At 38.3% G+C, this 23,348-nt stretch overlaps 1 protein-coding gene across 1 annotated transcript in view; it reads left to right on the top strand.

Annotated features, from left to right (window-relative positions):
• The first annotated feature begins 499 nt into the window (after nucleotides 1–499).
• The window catches only part of PTPRO (protein tyrosine phosphatase receptor type O), a 287,340-nt gene continuing 264,491 nt past the window's right edge, over nucleotides 500–23,348 (top strand). The window contains exon 1 of the mRNA XM_035255268.3: nucleotides 500–793. Within this exon, the coding sequence (XP_035111159.3) occupies nucleotides 719–793 (75 nt within the window). The 5' untranslated portion in view covers nucleotides 500–718. The remainder of the gene's footprint in view (nucleotides 794–23,348) is intronic.

Below are 23,348 nucleotides of genomic sequence, written 5' to 3'. Positions count from 1 at the left end.
AGAATGGAAGCAGTGGGAAAGGAGAGAAAATACCCTTCCTAACACACACACACACACACACACACACACACACACACACTCACACTACACACAGTTTCTACAGTCCCAACCACCCAGGTGTTACTGATCCTTTATAACTGCACTTGAGTACAGCTGTAGGAAGATTGAGAGGGAACTGGGATCTGGCGCCTGGATTGCTCAAGAGGGGTCAGGGAACCCCCACAGAACTCGGGAGACTCAGAGACTGTGGGAAGTGTTGAGGCGGAGTCTGCAGTGGGGGCTGTCCAGCAGTGGCAGGCAGCGGAGGGTTGGGAGGCTGCTGTCATTTCATGGGTAGGCAGTCAGAGTGAGAGTGTCCCTGCTGCTAGAGGACCACGGCGGGCTGGGCGCGGGGGCCCCCGCCTCTCGCTCACCACGCGTACCCCGTGCCTCCTCCGGCAGCCACGGTGGTGGCGGCGGCAGAGCCTCGCCCACTCCAATCCCCACCCTCTTCATCCTTAGTCATTAAAGAACAGCGGCGCCTGGCACGTTCTCGGAGGACCCCGGGCGCAGAGGAGGAAAGGGAGCAGGCGCAGGGGGACTGGAACGGCGGCATGCGCCCGCCAGGAGCAAGCTCGGCGCCCACGGTCTGAGGCTGCAGCCCCAGTTCGCCATTGTGAGCCGCCGCCGGGGGAGTCCGCTAGCGCAGCCGTGCCCCGGGGTCCCCGTCCGCGCAGCGATGGGGCACCTGCCCACGGGGATACACGGCGGCCTCCGCCTCCTGCCTCTGCTCTGGTTCTTTGTGCTGTTCAAGGTAGGGGAGCTCCCCCCACCCCTCCTCCCCGGCGGTCCGGGCGGCCGCCGCGCTCAGGCGCCCTCGCTCTGCCGAGAGGAGCGGCGCGCCCCAGGGCGCAATGACCCGGCCGCGGGAAGCGCCCGCCGTGCAGCCTGGGCGCGCGCTTTGTTGTCCTTGCGTGTGCGTGTTCCTGGTGGTCTTGAGAGGTGGGGGTGGAAGAATAAGCGAAGTTTGCGCTCTCCAGCGTTCGCCCTTTGTGCTCTTTTCCCGCCGCCGATACCCACATCAGAGGTGGGCTTGTTGGATGGTGCTTTCTCAGGCAAAATGAGGTCACTCTCTTTTCTGGTTTCCACTGCCCCCCAACACCGCTTAACCTTTCCGCCCTCCCTCGCACAGAATGTGCGGCTGCTTTGTCTTAATTTTCCTTACAGCTGGAATTATACACTGGGGAATGGAGCGGGACTCAGCTCCCTGGCCACAAATAGACTGCCAGGGCTGCGTTAGGGCAGAATTTTCCTTGAATAAGGAGTGTCAGATAGAGCTTGGCAAGGATTCCTTTCCCCAACTCCTATCAACATCTTTACGATTCCTTTTAAAAAGTCTCTAGACTTTCTCCGGTATATTTACAGATGATACTACCTCTAGATTTAATGGTGGAAAAATATATAATAATTAACTTTTCCCTACCTTCTTTGGAATGTGCTACCCTGCGGTTTTACTTTGAGAAAAATGAAAAGGTGTTGCTTTTGAAAAATCAGTCTGATAACTATACTGTAGATAATTTTTTGGAATAAATGTCGGCCAGATATTTTCTTGGAAGGCGAAGTGAAGTTGCGAAGTGATTGTGTATCACTCATGTCTTTAGCGGATATACTGTAGCTCTGTCATTAGTCCTTTCCCCTCTCGGCAAAGCAAACTCAAGAATGTCGACAGGTGACTCGGAGCTATCCTTTCAGAACCACAGTGATACTTACCCTAGAGATGGATGCGAGGTTAACCGGTCTAAAGGTTTTCCTATTATAGAGTCACTTCTTGCTTATATGCACCATTAATTATGAATGCCTGGAAAGAATTTAGTGGAACATGACCAATGGATAACGAAAAGCATTAATTTTATATACTCCACACTTTCATTTGTCTTAACGCAAAATAGAAAAAAAATTTTCAGGGAGGAACAACAGCAGAATGCCTAAGTAAGACCTTAAATTATATTAATATGCGGGTGTTGAACAATGAGAACGCATGGACACAGGGAGGGGAGCACTACACACTGGGGTCTGTTGGGGGGAATAGGGGAGGGACAGCGTGGGGTGGGGAATTGGGGAGAGATAGCATGGGGAGAAATGCCAGATATAGGTGAAGGCGAGGAAGGCAGCAAATCACACTGCCACGTGTGTACCTATGCAACTATCTTGCATGTTCTTCACATGTACCCCAAAACCTAAAATGCAATAAAAGAAGATAAAAACAAACTCCATCTCAAAAAAAAAGCAGACATAAAATCCTAAAACATACTTCTAAAAACTGCTCATTCTTTGGTTTTCTTCATAATGTTGGATGTAGACAGAATAAAATTAAAATAAATCTTTAAAAAATAAAAAATGTATATTAATATGCTTTTACATTTTCTAAGTGATCAATAATCATTTTATTTTAAAATATGGTAAATAATAAGCTCAGTTATATGTTTTTACTGTAGGAGGTTGTTCTTTTGTACACATCACAAATGTATTAGACTTATTAAGCTGTCTATTAGTCATCGTCTATCAAACTGTCACGACTATTTTACCTATGCAATAATTGTCATGAACTCAAAATAAGAAATCAAGTCAATATAAGTTTTACTCACAGCTAAGACTTATACATATGACATCTGATCCAAACCTAACCTTTAGCACAACTGCAGGTTTTTGCTTGAGTTCTTCATGAGAAAATTCCAGAAATGAGAGAATTATTTGGTTGGGAGTAGGGGTAAGGTTTAGCAATTAAATGAAATAAGCGTGGCCACGGTTTGACATAAAACTCAATATTGGAATGAGAAAATGCAGGTAGCGATGGCATAATGATAATGTCAGTGATTGCCATAAGGTCCGACCTGCTTGCCGTCATTGGTACATTCCTGAACGTTGCTGGTAAATGTAAACTATGGCAAACTGCATCACATAGTAAATACATTGGCAAAGTTTGCCATTTAAATAATAATTATTGTAATGGGACACAATTTTATAAGAAAAATCATTGTCTTTTAGTTTATGTGAATGTAATGTTTTGTCATCTGAATATAAAATATATCAGAGGAAAGAAGACAAAACCGTATGTATTAAATATCTGTGCCAGTTTTTCAGGTATTTTACTTTACATATGCTATTTCATTTGCTCCTATTTTGTTGCAGTTGGCAGAGTTGTTCAAAGTGGCAAATTGGGCACATAAGGTAACGTCTTACATTTCGGGGATAGTATATTACACGTACATTGGCCACATAGTATAATCTCTTTGTAATGTGGATATATTTTCTAATTCTAGGTCCTGAATAAGTGCCAGTAAAATATATCCTGAATAAGCAGGTGGTGATAGAAGGATGGGAAAAATTCCATTATTAAATACCAAATTGCTGACTGTATCTCATAATAAAATCTAAAATGTTCCACGTGTGCCAAGTCAGAAATAAAACATTTTCTCAACTCTCCCCTGCCAAAAGAATTCCATAGTTTTCACCATAGTTAATACATTTGTCACTACTCCATATGAGTACCCTTCATAGAAGAGTGAAAACCCTAAAAGACCATAAGACAGAGAAATTCAAGTATGAAGTTTATTTTATAGTTTTATATTTTCCACAACTCACAAATAAGCAGCTGGATATCAATGGTGGAAAAGTATGGAAGTTTGAATGTGTATAAGTGACTATAACCAGTTCCGTCGAGGGAACCTAAATGTGACTGGCAAAAAAGTCTTTGTGCCACATTTCCTTATCCTTGCAGTTGTGATGAGCACACAGAGTCGGGCATCTCAGATTGTCTAAATCATCCACTGCACATTTGAAGCTAATAGCTGCATAACTGATCTTGCCGAAACACAATGTTGGTTATGAAAAATTTTATTTTTATATCAATATTGATGATGTATGTAAAATAGAAGCAAAAAATGGAATCCTGCTATTAAGTGGACAGCTACTAATTTCAAAGTCTTCTATGGATGAATGCAAGTGAGGTATTTATCTGGTGAGCCTGGCTGTTGTGCATCTTCCCATAATTCCCAGTGAAAGAAATGTAACTATCTACACTTGTCCTATATCTTTCCCGAAGCCCTCCTGGAAAATGTCTTCCTGTGTCAGTTTACTCAGTATAAGTACTGTGTCTACTAAGATGTAGATTGTGGAATTTGACATCACAGGAATTTGAAGTTGGCCTTCCCTGAAATGTTGCATTTCAGTAGTCAGCTGGAATATTTTCCTAAACTCATGGGCTTGGCGCTGGTCCTTTTTTAACCCCTTCTCTCTATTTCTTTCTATTTCTGCCTTTACCAGAGATATCATCAAAGAATATTAAATTTAAAAAGTCTTAATATTGTATTTTCTGAAACAGGTTCATATTTTATTCTATGATATAGAATTATATTCTAGTGGTATGATACTGGCCATTCCACTCTTATCCAGGAGAAATATCTACTTTCCATGGTCCATCTGCCTTTCTCCCTTTCCTATGTCTGCCCCCCGCCCCATACACACACACAAATAAGTTTCTCTTTTCATGGTTGAGGTTTCATCCATATATCGCACAGTGTTGGCAGGTGAACCATAATGCTTTCATTTTGCTAGAGCAGCTTAGAATCTTTCCATCACAATGAAGTTTGCTGCCCCTAACTCCTGTGTCATCTGAGTCCTTTAATAAATCATATTGCCATCCTTTTGGAGAAACCTTTTTACATGTGACATCCCCAGTAGGTTGGCAAAGGCTCGCTGGGCCATGCTTCTACAGATGATCAAGTAATAATCCTTCCCACTGTGAACATATGTTTGCTTTTGTTCTTTGTTATGTGAGAGACTATTGTTGTACGAAGGAATTGAAAATTCACATTACACCTCTGCCTCATTTTAACCCAAAAGAAAATGTACATTTATACGCATAAGTGATTAAAAACCATATGAGTTGCACTTTATTTTTAAATGTAACACTATTTCTACTATCTAAATACCCAAGTTAAAGGTATTCAAACTTATAAACAGATTTACTCCTGAACCTTATCAATATAATGCTAACTTGCAGCTTAGGGTTTGTGAAAGAATATTTGATGTCAGATACAGTTGATGCACCTATAAAAAACATCGTGGTTGGTAGCCGTGTGGCACAATAGAAGGCTTAGCAACAAGGACCACAGATAACAAGTTCTCACCTTCTCCCTAATTTAACCTCTCCATACACAGTTCCAGTCATGTTGCATTTTCAGAAACACAGCCCAATGCAATGATGAGCTTTACTATAAAGTATTTAACGTTTTCATTTAATTACTCCAAATACGTTGTAAATATTTTTGAAATAAAGGCATATCTATTGTAATATATCTATCTTCCATGGTGTTAGTATGGGGTGTCAGGAATTCAGTAGAAGCTTAATAAATGGGATTTAAATTTTCTGCATTACATAAAAGCTTCTGAAAATTATGAAGTATCATAATATTAACTTGTGAACACATCTTTAAGGAAAATGTAAGAAAAATTATCATTATGTGAGTTAAACAATCATAACTACAATGCTACAATGCACTCATTACATTAAAATGGCAAAAATTTTACCAATCACTTATATTCGGATCTTATTAAAACCATGAACCAAAATATCAATGTGTTATTTTCCCAAAAATGTAATACTCTCAATTGCTCGTTTATTTGTTAATGTTGCCTCACCTCTGTTTAATGTTATTAATTAAAAACTAGCAAATGACATACTAGAGGAAATTGATTTTTTTTTACCCTCTATGGGTGATGTACAACTTCAGCCAGTACTCAGATATACAGGTGACATTTTTGCCTCCTCTTCCACATCACCACTCCCCTACGACCACAACCAACCAGAACTGACCAAGATTTCTGTGTTCCTAGTCTAAATCCTCCTAATGTTTTGTCAGACATTACCCTTAAGAGATGAAGTCTCTTCCACACCCTGGTCTTGGTTATACTTATGGCAGTGTTTAATCCAAGGTCATATAACCCAATTTCTTACAGAACTTTTCAATAGTCATCTTAAAGACCCATCATATCAGCTATTTTTTCTTAAATAAGTATGTAAGACTTTTTTGTGGATGGGTGTCATTGATTTGAGGAACCAAAACAAGGTTAATGTGGCCCAAGTAGAGTAAGCAAGAGTGTAAATGGATTGGGAGGAGTGTGAATGTGTTCCTTCTCTCCTGGTGCTATGGACTCCAGCAGGTCCCAGATGGTTCCTATAAGCCAATAAGAAGAATATGTGAATAACCTCCTTAATTAAACACCTCTCATATAATCTGCTATTGTCAATTCCTCCTAACGTTTTCCTTTTCCAAGCTTTTTCTAGCTCTTCAGAACACCAATCCTTAGACTTTTTTTCCTCTGCGCATTGTGCCTTCGAATTTATTTCTAGGAGGAGGATCATGTCTTCTCCTTGTGCCAGAAAAGCATTCTCAATTATCCAATGAAAGATTTCTTTCCCTAGGCGTTCTAGTTACTTAAAGGCCAGCTCCTTTTTCTTCTGAATATTTTTAAACCACCAAACAAACAGAAGATGTTTGAAATAAGGTTGTGGGGATTTCTTGATAAAAGTTTTTGTTTTCTTTCCTTTTTTCAAGAAAGTGAGATGAAAGGAAGAAAAGTGATATATGCTTGGAAAAATATTTCAGAAACAGAGAATCAGAAATGGAAATAGGACGTCGAGCTTGAGAACAGTATTGCAATTTATACATATGAATGGTAATTTCTGTAAGAAAATGAATATAGGAAAAATAAGAGAATGAAATGCAGAACATTTGATGAAAACAAATATACTGCTATTCTATTTATATGCAAATAAATGTATTCTCTTATCAAATACTCTTTATCTATTTGGTTTTTCACTCTTTATAAATAGGAATGCTGCGCAGTTCATTTTTCTAACAAGACTATTCCTATGTTAATGAAAATTTAAACTAAACAAACCTGTTTTTAAAAAGTATAATTTTTGTACATTTGCTAGCAAATTAGAAGAATAGGAATCCAATTTATGTACAAGTAATGGTCCAAGATCAAAATTATATCTATTAACAGTAATCTATGAGAGATTTAAATGATGAGTGTTTCCTTTTTTTGTGTGCTATTTCACTTTACTGTTTCAGATAATTGAGACTTTTATTTTCCTCTTTCTGCCCACTTGGTTTTTAATATCAGTGATTTATGCACGGGTGAGGAAGAGTATCATATGACTCTACCATGCGCTCAATACTGTTCCTTCATTATTACCCGCCATTGACTAAATTAAGTGTAGAGGAATTTCTGACCCTGGTTCTCTCTACCCTTAACCATGTCAGAGACCAATTATGAGCCTGCTGTGTTGATCTGTATCTCGTGATTCCCTCTTGGCTCCACCCATAGGAATTTGTGACTGGCATGTACAAACCAGATGTCGGAGATTTCAACAGAATCTTCAGTGCCCTTTGTGTCTTTGGTCTTATCTGGAGTCTGATTCCCACCCCTGTACTTACTTTCTAAATATTCTATTTCGATTAACTATAGCATCCCTGCTTTTGGATACTGGCATTAATTATAATTAATCTCTCCTTGTCTTTTAGTTTCCTTGAAAGAGCATCCTATAAACATTTTTTGGCTGACCAATCTCTCCCCAAAGCCAAAATGGCAAGATTGAGAAGATCCTTTTCTTCTTCAAGACTGTCTTTTCTATTCCAGAATAAAGACTGACTGCCCATTTCCATTTAGTTAATCAAACATCCACTAAGCATCTAATATGTGCCAGGAATTTTACCAGATATTATAGGTACAGAAGCGTATAATACTCAGTTGACTATTGGCCAATAGCATAGTGGGAACAGGGACACAGACTATGGCCATTAAAATATGTTGTTTTGTTTTAAGAAGGAAAATGTGGGCTGCTACAAGAGAGACACTTAACTATTAAGTGGTTTGGGAAACGATTTCTTTTAAGATGATTCCTGAGCTGAGTCCTGAAGCATACATATGAGTTAGGGTCGGAAACATAGATACATAGGCAGAGAAAACTGCATGAGCAAAGGCCCAGTGTTGTGAAAAGCATGGCAGAGTTTAGGAAAATGAAGATGTACATCAAAGGCCATGAAGCGATGGGAGCCAGATCAGGGAGACTTCTATATGCTGAGCCAGAAAGTAGGATCTCTGTATTCTCTAGGCCTTATTGAAGGATTTAATCAAAGCATTAGTGAGGTTAGAGTTGCATTTCAGATAGAGCTTTTTGCCTGCAAGAAAGGCTATCGCAAAGGTAGCGCAAGCCTGGAAGAATTATGGTAGCAGGTTATTGTAATTATCCAGTTAAGAGATGACAAACATTGGCCTTAGGGTGACAGACAGTAAAAGAGAGGCAATGTTGAAAATAGCTAAATTGGCCAGACTGATTAGATGTGGGAAACTGGGGAGAAGAGGATATAGGGTAATTTCTTGGTAACCAACCCTCTTTCCTGGGAGAGCAGTGGTCTCAATATAGCATGTGTGCTGGATAGCCTATCATGGAGATCGACTCACCCCTCCACTGTGCCCTGTGACAGAAAGCTTCCCTCTATGGACCATTTCTTCCTGTTCCCTTGCCCTTTACCTCCTAGTGAGTTTGGCCAACAGAAGGCACTAGCAGAAGATTACTGCTAGAAGGAGGGAGAAATCAAATCATTTATTCTCCCAGTCTCCACTCCGGCCAGCCCCGACTAGGCAGTGGTTTCATTATCTCTTCCAATTCTATAGTCAGCCCCTCTTATAAGGCTGGTGTTCTGGCCAAATTCCTGAAACAGTTCTCTGTCCTTATCCCTTGAGAGCAATCACTTCTCTCTGCTTCTAGACCCTAAATATTCTTTCTTCCTGCTTAGTACATTACTTCTGCTCCATGCCTTGATCAATAGTTCCTCACTTTGTCACATTCTCTTGGATTTCCTTTTTGAGCATCCTGCTGGGACCCTGACTGATATAAGACATGTTGGGTTAGTGGTAGACCTTTGAGTTTGAATAGGTTGAAAACAAAGAAACAAACAAAACATGTACTTGATTATGAACCTGAGGGGTAGAGGAGATGGAAGGCCTGGACATGTGAGTGGGACCTGGCAGAGAGAAAGGAAGACGAGGGCAGTGGGCCAGAATGGGGTCTTCAAAGACACCAATTTTTAATGTCAGGCAAATAAGGAATCTAAGAAGATGAAGGCACAGCCAGAGAGGTACAGGAGGGAAGAAAAACTAGGGAAACCCAAGATCTAGGAAATTTCAAGTGGAGGATTGTGGGCAAACAGCATCCAATGCAGCAGAGAGGTCCTGTAAGCTAAGGTCTGGAAAATATCTTTGTATTAAGAAATAGGTAGGCAGGCTCAAGCCTGTAATCCCAGCACTTTGGGAGGCTGAGGCGGGTGGATTACGAGGTCAACAGATCGAGACCATCCTGGTCAACATGGTGAAACCCCATCTCTACTAAAAATACAAAAAATTAGCTGGGCATGGTGGCACGTGCCTGTAATCCCAGCTACTCAGGAGGCTGAGGCAGGAGACCTGCCTGAACCCAGGAGGCGGAGGTTGTGGTGAGCCGAGATCTCGCCATTGCACTCCAGCCTGGGTAACAAGAGCGAAACTCCGTCTCAAAAAAAAAAAAAAAAGAAAAGAAAAGAAAAAGAAAAAAGAAATAGGTAGGCTATTGGACACTGTGGAGACTGGGAAGTATAAATGCTTCTGGGAATTGAAGAATCAAAAAGCATCCCCTTATTTGATAAGAGCATGGGTGCCAGGACAGATCAGAGATACCTGAGGTCAATATCAGTTCTTCAGCTGTGTTGTTTACTGGCAGTAGGATGCTGGGAAAGTTATTTCACCTCTCTGCACTCCTTTTGGTCATCTCTTATGCATATGTCTTAGAATTATCATCAGGAATAGATGGGAAAATGAAGTGAAGTCCTGGGAGCAGTGCCTAGAATACAGTAACACTCAATTAATTTTATGTACAACAGTAAACTGAGGGGAAAAATAGTAAAAATAGGCGAAGTCAAAGAGGTAGGGCAATAAAAAGTGTTCCAAGCAGCAATTCCCAAAATGTGCTCCATAGCGCATTAGGGAGGCTGGCAATATTCTTGAACTGAATGTTACTAAAAATGAATACCTTTGTGGTAACACGAATTTGGAAGATTATTAGTTTAAATTTGTTTAAAGTAATATTAACTTATTTTTATGTGCCAAGATATCTTAGAACTCTTAATCTGCTAACATATATTGTGTCTTCCAAAGGAGAAATACAGTGTATACATTTTCAAAGTTGTTTGATTGTAGTATCTTTTTGTTTGTTTGTTTTGAGATGGAGTCTTGTACTGTCACCCAGCTGGAATGCAGTGGCATGATCTTGGCTCATTACAATCTCTGCCTCCCGGTTGAAGCAATTCTCCTGCCAGAGCCTCCCAGTTAGCTGGGATTACAGGCATGCAACACCATGCTTGGCTAAGTTTTGTATTTTCAGTAGAGTTGTGGTTTCACCATGTTGGCCAGGCTGGTCTTGAACTCCTGACCTCAGGAGAATAACGAATATGCTCTAAGAAACAATATTTATGCTCATATGCTAGATGCTTTATCTTTCTCTTTGTTTAAAAAATTATAACTGTACCCTTAAGGATAAATAAAACATAGCAGCAAGATCAACTTATTTAAGTCTCAGAATCAGGATAATTTGTTTGGAAAGCAATCATCTCAACTTTATTATAAAACACTGATGTTCAGGAAAATGATTCTGGAGGAAAATATCCTCTTTATTTTATGAATTGTACTAACTCTGGCTTCAGTAATTGTATATATAAAATGTTTCTTTGAATTTTGAATCAAAAAATGAAACATACATTTTAATATTGTTTCCCAATGTGATGATCTTAATATATAGCCTAACAGACCAATCAACTCTGTTCAGTATATGCCATTGAATCATAAAGCCATATTTTTTCAAAGACCATCTAGTTAAAAATTTAAGCTGATGTTTAGATCTTGTCTCTAATATCACTGCCAATTAGCCATAAATGGTGAAATTGCCAAGAGGTGTAAAGTAACCGTTCCACCTTTAGACAACAGTTTCGTTGTTTTGTTGTTGCTGTGTTTTGAGTTGATTTGGTTTGGCTTTGAGATTAACTATTTCTGGTTGTAGCTTTCACGTGTTACTTCCATCTCTGTTTGAGTTTAGTAAAGCACTATACAGTGACTGCTCTTGCTCTAATGCACGTTATGACTTCACTGCTTTCCCAACAGATCTGATGGCTTATAGAGATAAAATATGAGAAGCTTGTCATCTCACTGTTCTGTCCTCATCCTCCATCACACCACTTTAAGCTGTTTACACCAGCCCAAATTTTTCTGCCTATTGCCAGTGTTTTCTTTTTTTATAGTCACAATAATAAATTGAGTGGAAGACAGTTTTTATTCTTCCTGAGGGGGTTCCATGATGAACCATGGTAAGGAGTTGGGAATGCCAGCATGAGAAAATGCATGGCACATAGTAAGTATTCTATACATGCCGATTCTATGTTATTCCAATCTCTGCTCAAAAAAATGTTTTTACTCAGCTCGTCTTTCTGAACAGCCAATCTAAAATCGTCCCTATCATTCTAACATTTTACCACTCTTACCTAAGCTGCTTTTTCTCCAGAGAAAGTGTCACTCACTACATGACATCACATTGTGTTTTTACTGATAACTTGGCTCCTCCCCTGGAATACTTAGAGGTTTCATGAGAGCAAGGACTTTGTCTATTATGTTCATTATTGTATTCTCAGCTGCTGGAAGAGTGCCTGGCCCATAGCAATGTCCAGTGAAGATTTGTGAATGAATGAACGAAAGAGTATGGAATAAATAAATGGAGTGAGGGAGGTCAAAGAGAAGGGATGGGACAGACTCAAGACAGAAGAGCACAATGCAGATGTACAAGCACAGGCAGGAGAGAAGCTGCACAGTGAGATGAGCTGGGAGGGAGAGTCTCTCAGGCAGGTACTGCTGAGTCGAGCTGGGGAGGCAGAGGCATCAGGGTAGAAGATGACCTGGAGAGGCCATTTTGCTCTTGTGGAGAGAACAGAGGTTTTATTACAAGTAAAAATGAACTCCTTTAGACATCAAGATAATGCTCCTCATACTATTTTTTTCTCTTTATTTTACTCAGTCAGAGTAAGCCATTGAGGACAAATGATGGGTGCCCAAGTCATGAACAGGTTCACTTGTGTAAAGAAGCAAAAAGATAGCTTTTCTGATCATTTATTCTTCGTCTTATTCATTGACTATGCCTATAATTTACTTACTTAGGAGAAAAGTTTTCTGAGTTTTTAAAATGTAAAACTTTGTTTTTATCTTGGCTCTACAGTTGGAAAATGGCAAATTGAAAATTAATTTGTACATCTTTTTTTCTCTCGCCATGCAGGTCAATATAACCAGATTGGCTCTTGACCTCAAAAGGCATTTCTGGAAACTCATTCAACCAACTGAAGCTCAGATGATAAATTATTGTTTTCTTTTAAACAAAACCTAAAACTTTTATGACTTCCTTTGATTTGAAAATTATATTTTTATTTTTTAAGTGCATATGGGTACCTCACAGAAATTTTTAAATGACTTTTCTAAAATGTCTTTTCCTGGATAAGATTCCATCGGGTAACTTTGTATAGAAACAACTGGTAATTTTGATATTCAGTTGAAATACAAAGTGATAAATATTTATTATGCGACATAGACAGTGAGTTAAACATGCTGATTAAATGAGTGCTACATACATTAAAGTGTTAGTATATACATACCAAAAACCTGGATTGTAAGGATTTTCAAGTGACTAACATACATAATATATGCTTAAGATAAATACTATAACTTAAATAATTCAGTATTTCTCTGGTAAGTTGAAAAGTATGGCATAATCTCGTAATGCACTGATCTGTATCCATAGTCTGTTAACTGTACTGAAAAGGCACCGACGTTTGAGTTAGTTGTAACTTTTATTCTACAGCTTTAATTTTGTTTATGTTTGTTGGCAAATCAATATATTCTCCAAAGCCAAAAACAGAAGGAAAATTGTGATTAAATTATTTACACTCTCACACACATGACTGAAAGGAGTTTTGCCCCCGACTTCATAAATTTGTGATCAGGAGAATCACTTCTGGAGAACCTAAAAATAACATTAATATTTCTTTGCTTGATGAACTGTTTTTCTTAAATTTAATAATCTTTAATATCAAATCAACATTTCTGGAAACATTTGAGAACACATTTACACAAGTCTCTTTCTGACTCTAGAGTGACTACGCTAGAATTAAGCTAATCATCCTTTCTCTGAGATAAGCCAGGAATTTCAAATTTCAGTCAAGTTGGTGATCCATGAAATAGATATCCTAGTAAAATTACTATGGGCTTTCTATTTACTTGGATATTGTGCTGATAACTGAAGTGTAATTATAAAAGTTGGTATTGCCAAATACCAAAAACTATAAGCATCACATTTATTATGATAAACACTGACACCATCACCATAAGAAATACCTTATTATTTGGAGGTACTTAAAATTCTTAAATTTTTATCTAGGAAAAAAATTGACTTGTAAAGCTTGTGAATGTTCAGTTGATTAATAAGGCAAATGGTAAAAGACTAAGAATGCTATATTGTCTGCACATATTATTAAACATTGAGTCATGTGGTCCTCCCTCAAAGGATTATAGAAAAAAGGTTATTAGGACATGCATTGGTGTAATAGCCTTATTTACATATAAACATAGTGATGAGATGTGGCCAAGTTTACTCTGCATTGTCATGGGGGAATTTTCTCTGCAATTTTCCCTAACTAAATTATACTTTTTAATTATTCTTTTAGACATGACTATAGGCCTTGTTCAAAGTGGTTAGATACTTGAGACTTGCACTATGAAAATTCTGGTGTTGACAAAGCTTTGGTAAAATAATCACAAGGGCTTAGAACTAAATACTTTGGACTTCCTTCTAAAATCTTAGTTTATGAGGTTTTGTTTGTTTTTCAATTAGCAAAATTTGCTAAAACTGAGCCACCCTTATGATGTGTCCCAGGTTGCTTCTTTGGATTTATATTTTGTTGATTTACAACAAATAAAATACAGTTGCATCTTTAAAGCCTTTTTTTTAATCTCTATGCTATTACCTTGGTTCATTTCTACTGCTAGATTGATAGAACATCTTTCTTTTCTGAAGGATAATTGAGAAACTAATGAGAATCCTTCCACTGAAATTCTTGTTGCTACACCAAGGCCTTCAATTAGCCTCTTTACTCGATGGTGACTTATGTTTCTGAAGTAAGGCATTTTTAATTTGAAATCTTTAAGGCTGAATCAGGTGTGCATCATCATGCACAAGAATTTCGTTATAACATACAAAGAACGGGAAAACTCATAGATGGTCACAGTGGAAATGTATAAAATACAACAGGCAGAAAAAGAATATCATCATTCCTAGACACTGCATTTCAAAATAGCTACCATCTGGAGATGTATCTTTCCAAATCTTTTCCTATGTCTGTGCATTTGGGTATATATATATTTTTAAAAAGTATAAAACTTCCCCACTATACATATTTTTTTCACTTAAAGTTATTGTGATAATTTTTTCAAGACCTGAACATTTTCACTCTTCTGCAATTTAGGACATTAATTCATACATCCAGGTCAATTGCATACAATCCCCAAACGTATTTGCATTGTTAAGGATGCAGGTGATCATAGATATTGATTATAACCATGACGCGGAGAACAGAAAGTTGTTGAGTAAGGGGATTGTTGTCTATGTGTGTGCCCACCATTAGTGTAACTACTTAAGAACTACACACACAGAACAACTTCAGATGCTATATTGGCAGGCATTTATATTCTCTTTTTTCACCGCTAAATATTGTGCATAAAGAACTTAAGAAAATAGGCTGGCTAGTAAAAAAAAAAAGATATAGGGTTGCATTCTGGCTGTATTCTTTACTAGCAATGACATTTGGCAGTGTACTGATCTCTTCATAGAAGACACATCACAGTGGCCGCCCAGATCACTATTCCTCCAGCAGCCCAGTCTGCCATCCCACCAGGTCAGCCTCCCTCCACCTGCAACCTTGCTAATATCTTGCTAATCTTGGAGGAAAATTTCTTCTCTTCTTTGGTCTACATAGTCTGAAGGGGCGATACCAGTCTCCTACTTGACCTCAGTGCTCTGGGCAGAGCGAACAACTAAGAGGTGAACATCTGACCTAAGCCCATGTGGGGAGTGCACCTCGCTGACCACTGTCTTTGAAACTGTCACGTGATCTAAGCCAGAACAATCAGAACCTAGTCCTGCAATTGTTTTCAAACTGGCAGTAGAGGTGAAAGAATATTTTCCTTTCCAGTTGTGGAGCTAAGTAAGACATGAGCTTAGACAGTGTCCTCAACCATAAAACTGACTCAGGAAGAAACCTTTTGTAGGAAGACACATTTTGTAGCAGAAAAGAAGCCGGCAGGAATAGTAGAGACTTCAGCAAGACTATCATTCATTGCAGGAAGATGATCTTGTTCCTCAGACTCCAGTGAGTCACTCCAAAGGGACTCAGAAAAATTACAAATTTACTAAAATTCAATTCCATCAGAAGCGAGCAGGCATAATAGTGATCCTTGGAATCCTTACATAAACTGAATCAGAGTAATTATATAATTTATCATACCAACCAGAACACTTCTGAGAGTGAAAGGATCCCTATGCCACACATTGGCTTGTTCTGGGAAACCAGGATGAATGGTTACCTCTTCCTGAAAACAACAAACACGTTTTGTACAGTATGCGGTCACTAGTTCCTCGCCCATCTCACTCATCGCTGAAAATCTCTGCTCTAATTAAAATAAACTAACCATAGAAGAGGAATTGCAGTTATCTTAATCAAATACTAAAACCTCTACACATCCAACATATTCATAGAAACTTCATACTAGCCAAAATCTGAGATTAACGAAAGTGTCCTTCAATAAGTAAAAAGTTTAAAAACTGTGGTACATGTATACCATGTAATGATTCAGCAATGAAAAGGAATGAACCATTGATACACATAGCCCCGTAAACAAACTTCAAGAAAATTATGCTGAGTGGAAAAAGTCCATCTCAAAAGGTCTCATTCTGTATGATTCTATTATATAACATTATGATGAAGAAAAGATTCATGGTTGCCAAGAAATTAGGGTAATGAGGAATAGATGCAGGTGGCTAAAAGGGGGTAACTTGAGCAAGCCTTGTAATAATGAAACAGTTATGTATCCTGATTGTGATGGGGTAATTACATATTTAGACATGTGATAAAATGGTCAGATCTAGACATATACTTGCCAACAAGCACGTATGTAGCTGGTGAAATCTGTATGTGCCCTAATGTCAGTTAGGGATGTACTAATGTCAGTTTCACAGTTTGGATTTTTCTTGTTTTAATATGTAAAATGTCAACATTGAGGGAGTCAGGGTCAAGGATACCTGGAACTTTTCTTTGCAACTTCCTATAAATCTATAGTTGTCTTCAGGAAAAAGATTTTTAAAACATTTGTCAGGGTTTTCAAATCTTGCTTTGTTTTGTTTGTGTGTGTGTGTGTGTGTGCGTGTGGCACTCTACTACATATTTCAATAGTTGATAGATACAGTCTTTGTCATATAGGACCTGTCTCAGAAAATAGTAACTACAACAGCAGGGAAAGTAAGTTATTGAAGCAAATGTGAAGCAATTTAGGAACATACACAAAATACACAAGGACCTCAATAAAACACCATTAGCTGCAAACTCAAATTCATTATGAAGCAGGCTGTATATTGGACTATATTCTTACAAGGTTTATCTAGAAAGTTCTTGAAAGAACCAAGTGTTAGGGCATTCCCATTCATAATTCCCACAACACTATTGTTTTTTAATTGCATTTTAGGTTTTGCGGTACATGTGCAGAACATGCAAGATAGTTGCATAGGTACACACATGGCAGTGTGTTTTGCTGCCTTCCTTCCCTTCACCCACATTTGGCATTTCTCCCCAGGCTATCCCTCCCCATCTCCCCCCCCACTGTCCCTCCCCTATTCCCCCCAATAGACCCCAGTGTGTAGTACCGCCTTCCCCATGTCCATGTGTTCTCATTTTTCCTCACCCGCCTACGAGTGAGAATATGTGGTATTTCATTTTCTGTTCATGTGTCAGTTTGCTGAGAATGATGTTCTCCAGATTCATCCATGCCCCTACAAAGGACATGAACTCATCATTTTTGATTGCTGCATAATATTCCATGGTGTCTATGTGCCACATTTTCCCAGTCCAGTCTATCATCGATGGGCATTTGGGTTGGTTCCAGGTCTTTGCTATTGTAAACAGTGCTGCAATGAACATTCGTGTGCATTCCCACAACACTATTAAAGGCAATATTTTAATGACTCTTCAGAGAATCAGAAAAAAATGGAAATTACCATTGTAGGAGATAAGGGCAAAATATCAATTGATAAAGTAATATTCTTCCATTCTTTTAGATTATTAAGTAGCATATCTGGAAATGGCATGAATAAGTTTGAACAAAATAGAAAGTATAAGATAAGCTTACAAGGTTTGAATGAAACAGGAGCAGGATAGAAGAAAAGGATGGATGATTAATGTGAAGATGAATAAATATTCAGATATTTCCACGAGTCAATCATCAAACATGTATTAAGGTACACATGTAAGAAAGGCACTGTGTTCCTCGTTTTTAAGAGTATGAAACAAAGTTATTCCCTTAAGAAGTCTGTAATAAGGCTGGGCACGGTGGCTCAAGCCTGTAATCCCAGCACTTTGGGAGGCTGAGGCGGGTGGATCATGAGGTCAAGAGATCGAGACCATCCTGGTCAACAAGGTGAAACCCTGTCTCTACTAAAAATACAAAAATTAGCTGGGCACAGTGGCGCACGCCTGTAGTCCCAGCTACTCGGGAGGCTGAGGCAGGAGAATTGCCTGAACCCAGGAGGAAGAGGTTGTGGTGAGCTGCACTCCAGTCTGGGTAACAAGAGTGAAACTTTGTCTCAAAAAAAGAAAAAAAAAAAGAAGTCTGTAATATAAGTGAAAATAACATAAACATGTAAGAAGCTAAAGGACAATGTATGAGTTAATACTATAACGGAAGCTTTGAAGTATTAACCTATTAATTTGTAAATGAATGAGACAGAGAACTGTATTCGAATAACTGTCCTTGCATCGAGATAAAGGAAAAGCTCTTGGGCCAGAAGAAGCACTGATTTCATGAAGGAAAACAAAGTTTAATATAAGTCCAATAGAGTTTAAATAGTTAGAATTGGTTAAGGAAAACATTTCAGATTGGAGAAACAGAAGAATTGAAGTAGAAACATGAAAAAATGTAAGTCATATTTAGGAGGCTTGAATGAAACAGTGGGGATGGATTCAGGTCCTGAGGAGGATGAGAAGTTGGAAACGAGGTTGAAAGGGTGGTTTTGCCCAGCCATGAACTTCTATTCATAATAATCTATTCAATAATGCTACAAAGGCAAACATTAACATGAGCTTTAGTTCAGCAGTGATATGCAGGAAAAAAATTATCCTACCTCATTTTAGCTTTAATTGCTTTCATAATTCTGAATTTGCTATTAAATGCAAATGCTTAATTCTAAATACGTGTGCTTTGTCTTAATTAGATAAAATAATCCTCTGTTGCTTGGTTAGTTCAGTAAATTAGTCCCTAGACTTAAACTCCCCTAGATCATATTGTTTATGCATTAATCGGGATGCACTCTTAGAGATAAATGAAAAATAAATGGAATTTTTCTCAGAGACAAGTTGTAACTGTCTCTGAGAAATACTTTCAAATTTATATCTTCTGCATGTGACTAAAAATTTGCCATTGTTTACTATAGTAATTGCAATTCATATATATGCCCCCATACTTGTAGAATTTCTTCTACATATTTATATTTTATTTAAAACTACATGTCGCTAGCCAAAGCTAAGTGGTGAATCTAAACCTCACTATTATGTACATAAGCATTCCACCAACTCAACATTTGTAGTTCTATCAATAGTGCTTCATTTGTATATAAGATATGTCCCAAAGGAACTAATCAATATAGGTAACTCAAGCAGAAATTAGATGGTTTAGTTCTTTCAAGCCTCACTGCCTTACTGATAATGATGGAGATGCTACTGATTATCACTGCCATTTATTGAGTGACTGCTGTTTATTGGGAACTCTCCCAGGAACTTAACAGACATTATCTCATCGAATCCTTATATACTCCTATATATCATCATCATCATCATTTCAGTAATGAGGAAACTGAGTTTCAGAGAGGAACTAAAGGAGTTAGGAGTGAAACTTTGGTCCATTTGACCATAGAACACTACACACACTTTTACATACCATACTGCTCTGTGTGAAAACTCTGACATGGCTTGTATTTCCCCATTCATGGGTTTACCACTTCTCCCTCTTCTACTTACTATAGAAATATCTTGAGATGTAGGTGACTGAATCAGCTTCTAAGTCCTTGGTTGGGACTGCTTTTTGGATAGAATTGGGGTAGAGATTTCTCCTGGAGACAGCTGATTCATGCCCATCCAAAATCATTCTTGCAGTTTCTTCTTTCTGTCCATCAATCTGTCAGGTACATGTTCCCAGAAAGAAAAAAAAAAAAGCCTGCAATCAGGGGATTCCTATATATTCATAAATCTCAGACTTATTTTTTGTTTTTCATCTTCTTCATTGTAATAGATTTGATGCTTCTGTATTTGTAAGATAATTACACAGAGCTGAATGTAATGTTATGTGCTAATGGGGAGAACTGGTGTTTTAAATTCTTTTAAACTGGGGGCTTTTATGGCCAATGACAGAAGCACCATGGCAGACTTAGGCCTTGGCTTTAGAACCCACATGAGATTTGGTGGTTTGTTGGCTTTATGCTACTTTTATAGCACAGATCAGCCTTTCCCTCCAAGAAAGATACCACCAGACAACAACAATTTTAACACTAATGTCTTCCTTTTGATTACATTAGATTTGCAAATTAAACAGATTAATAGTAGTGTTCTGTTTAATACTCTTATCTGACAAAGTGTAAATAGAAGACACAATGAATTACTCATGACTTGCATGTCAAGTTGCATAAAAAAATTACATCCCCAGGAGGCCCATTATTACATATCTGACTGTTCAGCGAAATTAGTTTTGCAAAGAAAGAGCATACCTTAAGATAAGCGTTTTGTTTGTTTTTCTTTTCTTTTTATTTAATTTATTAGAGTATCTGTAAAAAAAAAAGTGGAAGAACAACATTAGCTCTTAATACAAAATTAAAGAGCTTAATTCATTTGCCCAAGGATACGTTATTTTTCCTTTTATTTTTTAGTTTGTCCATGAGATATTACTTTGCATATGAAAGTTATAAGGTGTTGATGCTTCTACAGAAGGAAGACCCCAGAATATGCCTATCGTCTCTTTAGTATATATACTGCAGAGAAAGTTATTAGTCAAGCAAGCTATGCCATACCCCCTCCTCTGTAAATTGTCTCAACCTTGAGCTGGGAAGTGTACTACCCTGGCTGAAAAAAATAGAGCATATTTTCCCAGCCATTTCTTGCCTTATCTGTCTAGAGTTGATCTGAATGAAATGAGGTCTCTGCTTCAGCTGGAGAGCTCAGCATTTCATATTTAGCTCTCAATCTGTTTCATGATAATTTTTGAAGGAACAGACTGCTTATGACAAAATGTGCTGTACTATTATGAAAGGCACACTGCCTTTATAGAGTTCATCACTTGAAACAAAGCGATAGCTGGGAAGAATTCTTGAATGTGCCTATCTTCTGAGGTTTTTAAACAGTTATTAAATAAAATATAGTATGTGCTACAGGTAAGAGAAAACCAAGTACCTGATTTAAAAAAAAAAAAAAAAAAAAGATGGTAGCATTGTGAAAGCGTCCGGCAGAGATTACCGGCCCGTAAGCACGAAGTCACTTCACCTCTCTGTCAAAATGAGTCATAGTCACTTCCACCTCGCGGGATTACTGTGAGGTCTAAATGAGCTAATCTGTGAAAGCACTTTGTAAACTGTAAAGCATGATTTCAATACATACTATCTTATTAAAAACATCTGCCTCACTTGTTTCCTTGACTCTGAGACAGAGATGTTTTCATTTCCACATCTATGTGTATCTGTGCATGTGTGTAGTGTTTCACAGAAAGCTAAAATTAACACTGTAGTACTTCCTTTTTCTTGTTAAAAAGTAAAGTTTCCCATACTCAAGTGCACTTTCTGTCACCTGAACTCACAGCCTAATTATGTGACTGAAGTGATTCAATATATAAGTCATAAAAGATTTCTGTCTAATGGCAAATATTTTCATGTCAGCCCCATCTTTATATACTGACCAGATCATTCTCATTTAAAACTTTGTTCATCTAACTTTATACCTATACCATCAAGCATTCTATTTGTACAGCGTTTTATGTCTATGATCACCAATCACCTTTCATATGTTATATTTGACCATAATTTATTCATTCTTTCTATGAACATTTATAGAGCATCAATTGCATGACAAATACTGTGCTAATCATTCACTGCCTCCTCAGATTTCACTTATTTGTAGGTAAACATTTTTACATTATGACAATAACTCCAGTTACAGCGCAGGTGGCTCCACAGTACACTCCCAGCATCAGCCTTTTTCCTGCGAAGAGTCCTCGTAGGTTTTGCTCAGTGCCCAGTGGGGCTTTGCTGTGGAACCCTAGTTTTTCTGGGCACTGCCTCTGCCCTTCCAACCTTGAAGTTTCCCTGTTAGACATCTGCCCTGCTCCACCAGGTGCTACCACTGCCAACCTCAGCACCTTCCTTGATGTACCCAAATCTTCCCATCCCTTGAAACAACGAAGGCTTTCTTAGTGTGTCAAGCTGTTGCTTCGGCTTTTTTTGTTTTTCCCCTTGCAGCTCGTCAGTCGTGGGCCAGTACGTTTCTGGAATTTGAGTCCCACTAATTATTCAGTATGTGTACCTGAATAATTGTGTGTGAAGGTGTGTGAAGTCCATTTATCTGGGATCGCCACTCTCGACCCCATCACATTAAGAATAGCAAAAATCCCTCCCTTTGTCCCATCCCGTGTATACCCATGTAACAAACCTGCACGTCTTGCACAAGTACCCCAAAACTTGAACTTATAATTTAAAAAAAGAAGAAGAGCTAATATTACTTACCTAATTTTATCTTCCTCTCATTCGCCTTGTCCATCTTCGAGTGGACAGTGAAATAATCGAATGCAGGATACCATAGAGGAAGACGAAAAGACATAAATACAATCAAAATTTTTAAAGCCTGCATTAACTTTATTCGGTTTGTAAAAGTTTTGACATCTTAATTGAATGTGAAAATAGATACAAGGTAAAAAGCTTATTTTTGTTTAATACTGGGCACCATGTATTTATTTCAAAATTCCACAGTGGTTGAGATATTACAGATATTGAAAGTCCTAATTACCTCAAACATACTTGCATTTGATGTTAAATGTCCTATAAGCAACCATTTAACGTGAATTTAAAATTTAAATTTAAACACTGGATGAGGTAGTTCATGTCTGTAATCACAGCACTTTGGGAGGCCAAGGCAGGAGGATCACTTAAGCCCAGGTGTTCCACGAAAGCCCAGGAGTTTCAGAATAGTCCGGGGAATATGGTTAGACTCCCATTTCTACAAAAAAATTCAAAATTACCTGGGCCTGGTGGACCGTGCCTGTAGTCTCAGTTTCTTGAGAGGCTGAGATGGGAGAATTGCTTGACCATAGGAAGACGAGGTTGCAGTGAGCATGATTTTGCAAGTACACCCAGACTGGGTGACAGAGCAAGACCCTGTCTCAAAAATAAATAAATAATTTTTTAAGAAAAATTTTATTCTTTATAAAACATATAGTACATTGAAAGAGTGTTTTAATGTGAGTCTATCTAGTCACCATCAAGTTCTAACTAAAAAAAAGGCAAATATAAAAACCAGGCTTTGGCCAGGCGCAGTGGCTCATACCTGTAATTCCAACACTTTGAGAGGCCGAGGCAGGTGGATCACAAGGTCAGGAGTTCGAGAGAAACCTGGCCAATAAACCCCATCTCTACTAAAAATTAAAAAAAAAAATACTTAGCCAGACATGGTGGCACATGCCTGTAGTCCCAGCTACTTGGGAGGCTGAGGCAGAAGAATTGCTTGAACCAGGGAGGCAGAGGTTGCCGTGAGCTGAGATCACACCACTGCACTCCAGCCTGGGTGACAGAGCGAGATTCCATCTAAGAAAAAAAAAACGGGCTTTATAACTTGAAGAACACAAAAAATAATAATGAGAACTATGCAACATTTCAAAACTCT

This window comes from Callithrix jacchus, chromosome 9 (genome assembly GCF_049354715.1).
Source record: "Callithrix jacchus isolate 240 chromosome 9, calJac240_pri, whole genome shotgun sequence".
Classification (NCBI taxonomy): Eukaryota; Metazoa; Chordata; class Mammalia; order Primates; family Cebidae; genus Callithrix; species Callithrix jacchus.
This window is presented reverse-complemented; position numbering and strand designations above follow the sequence as displayed.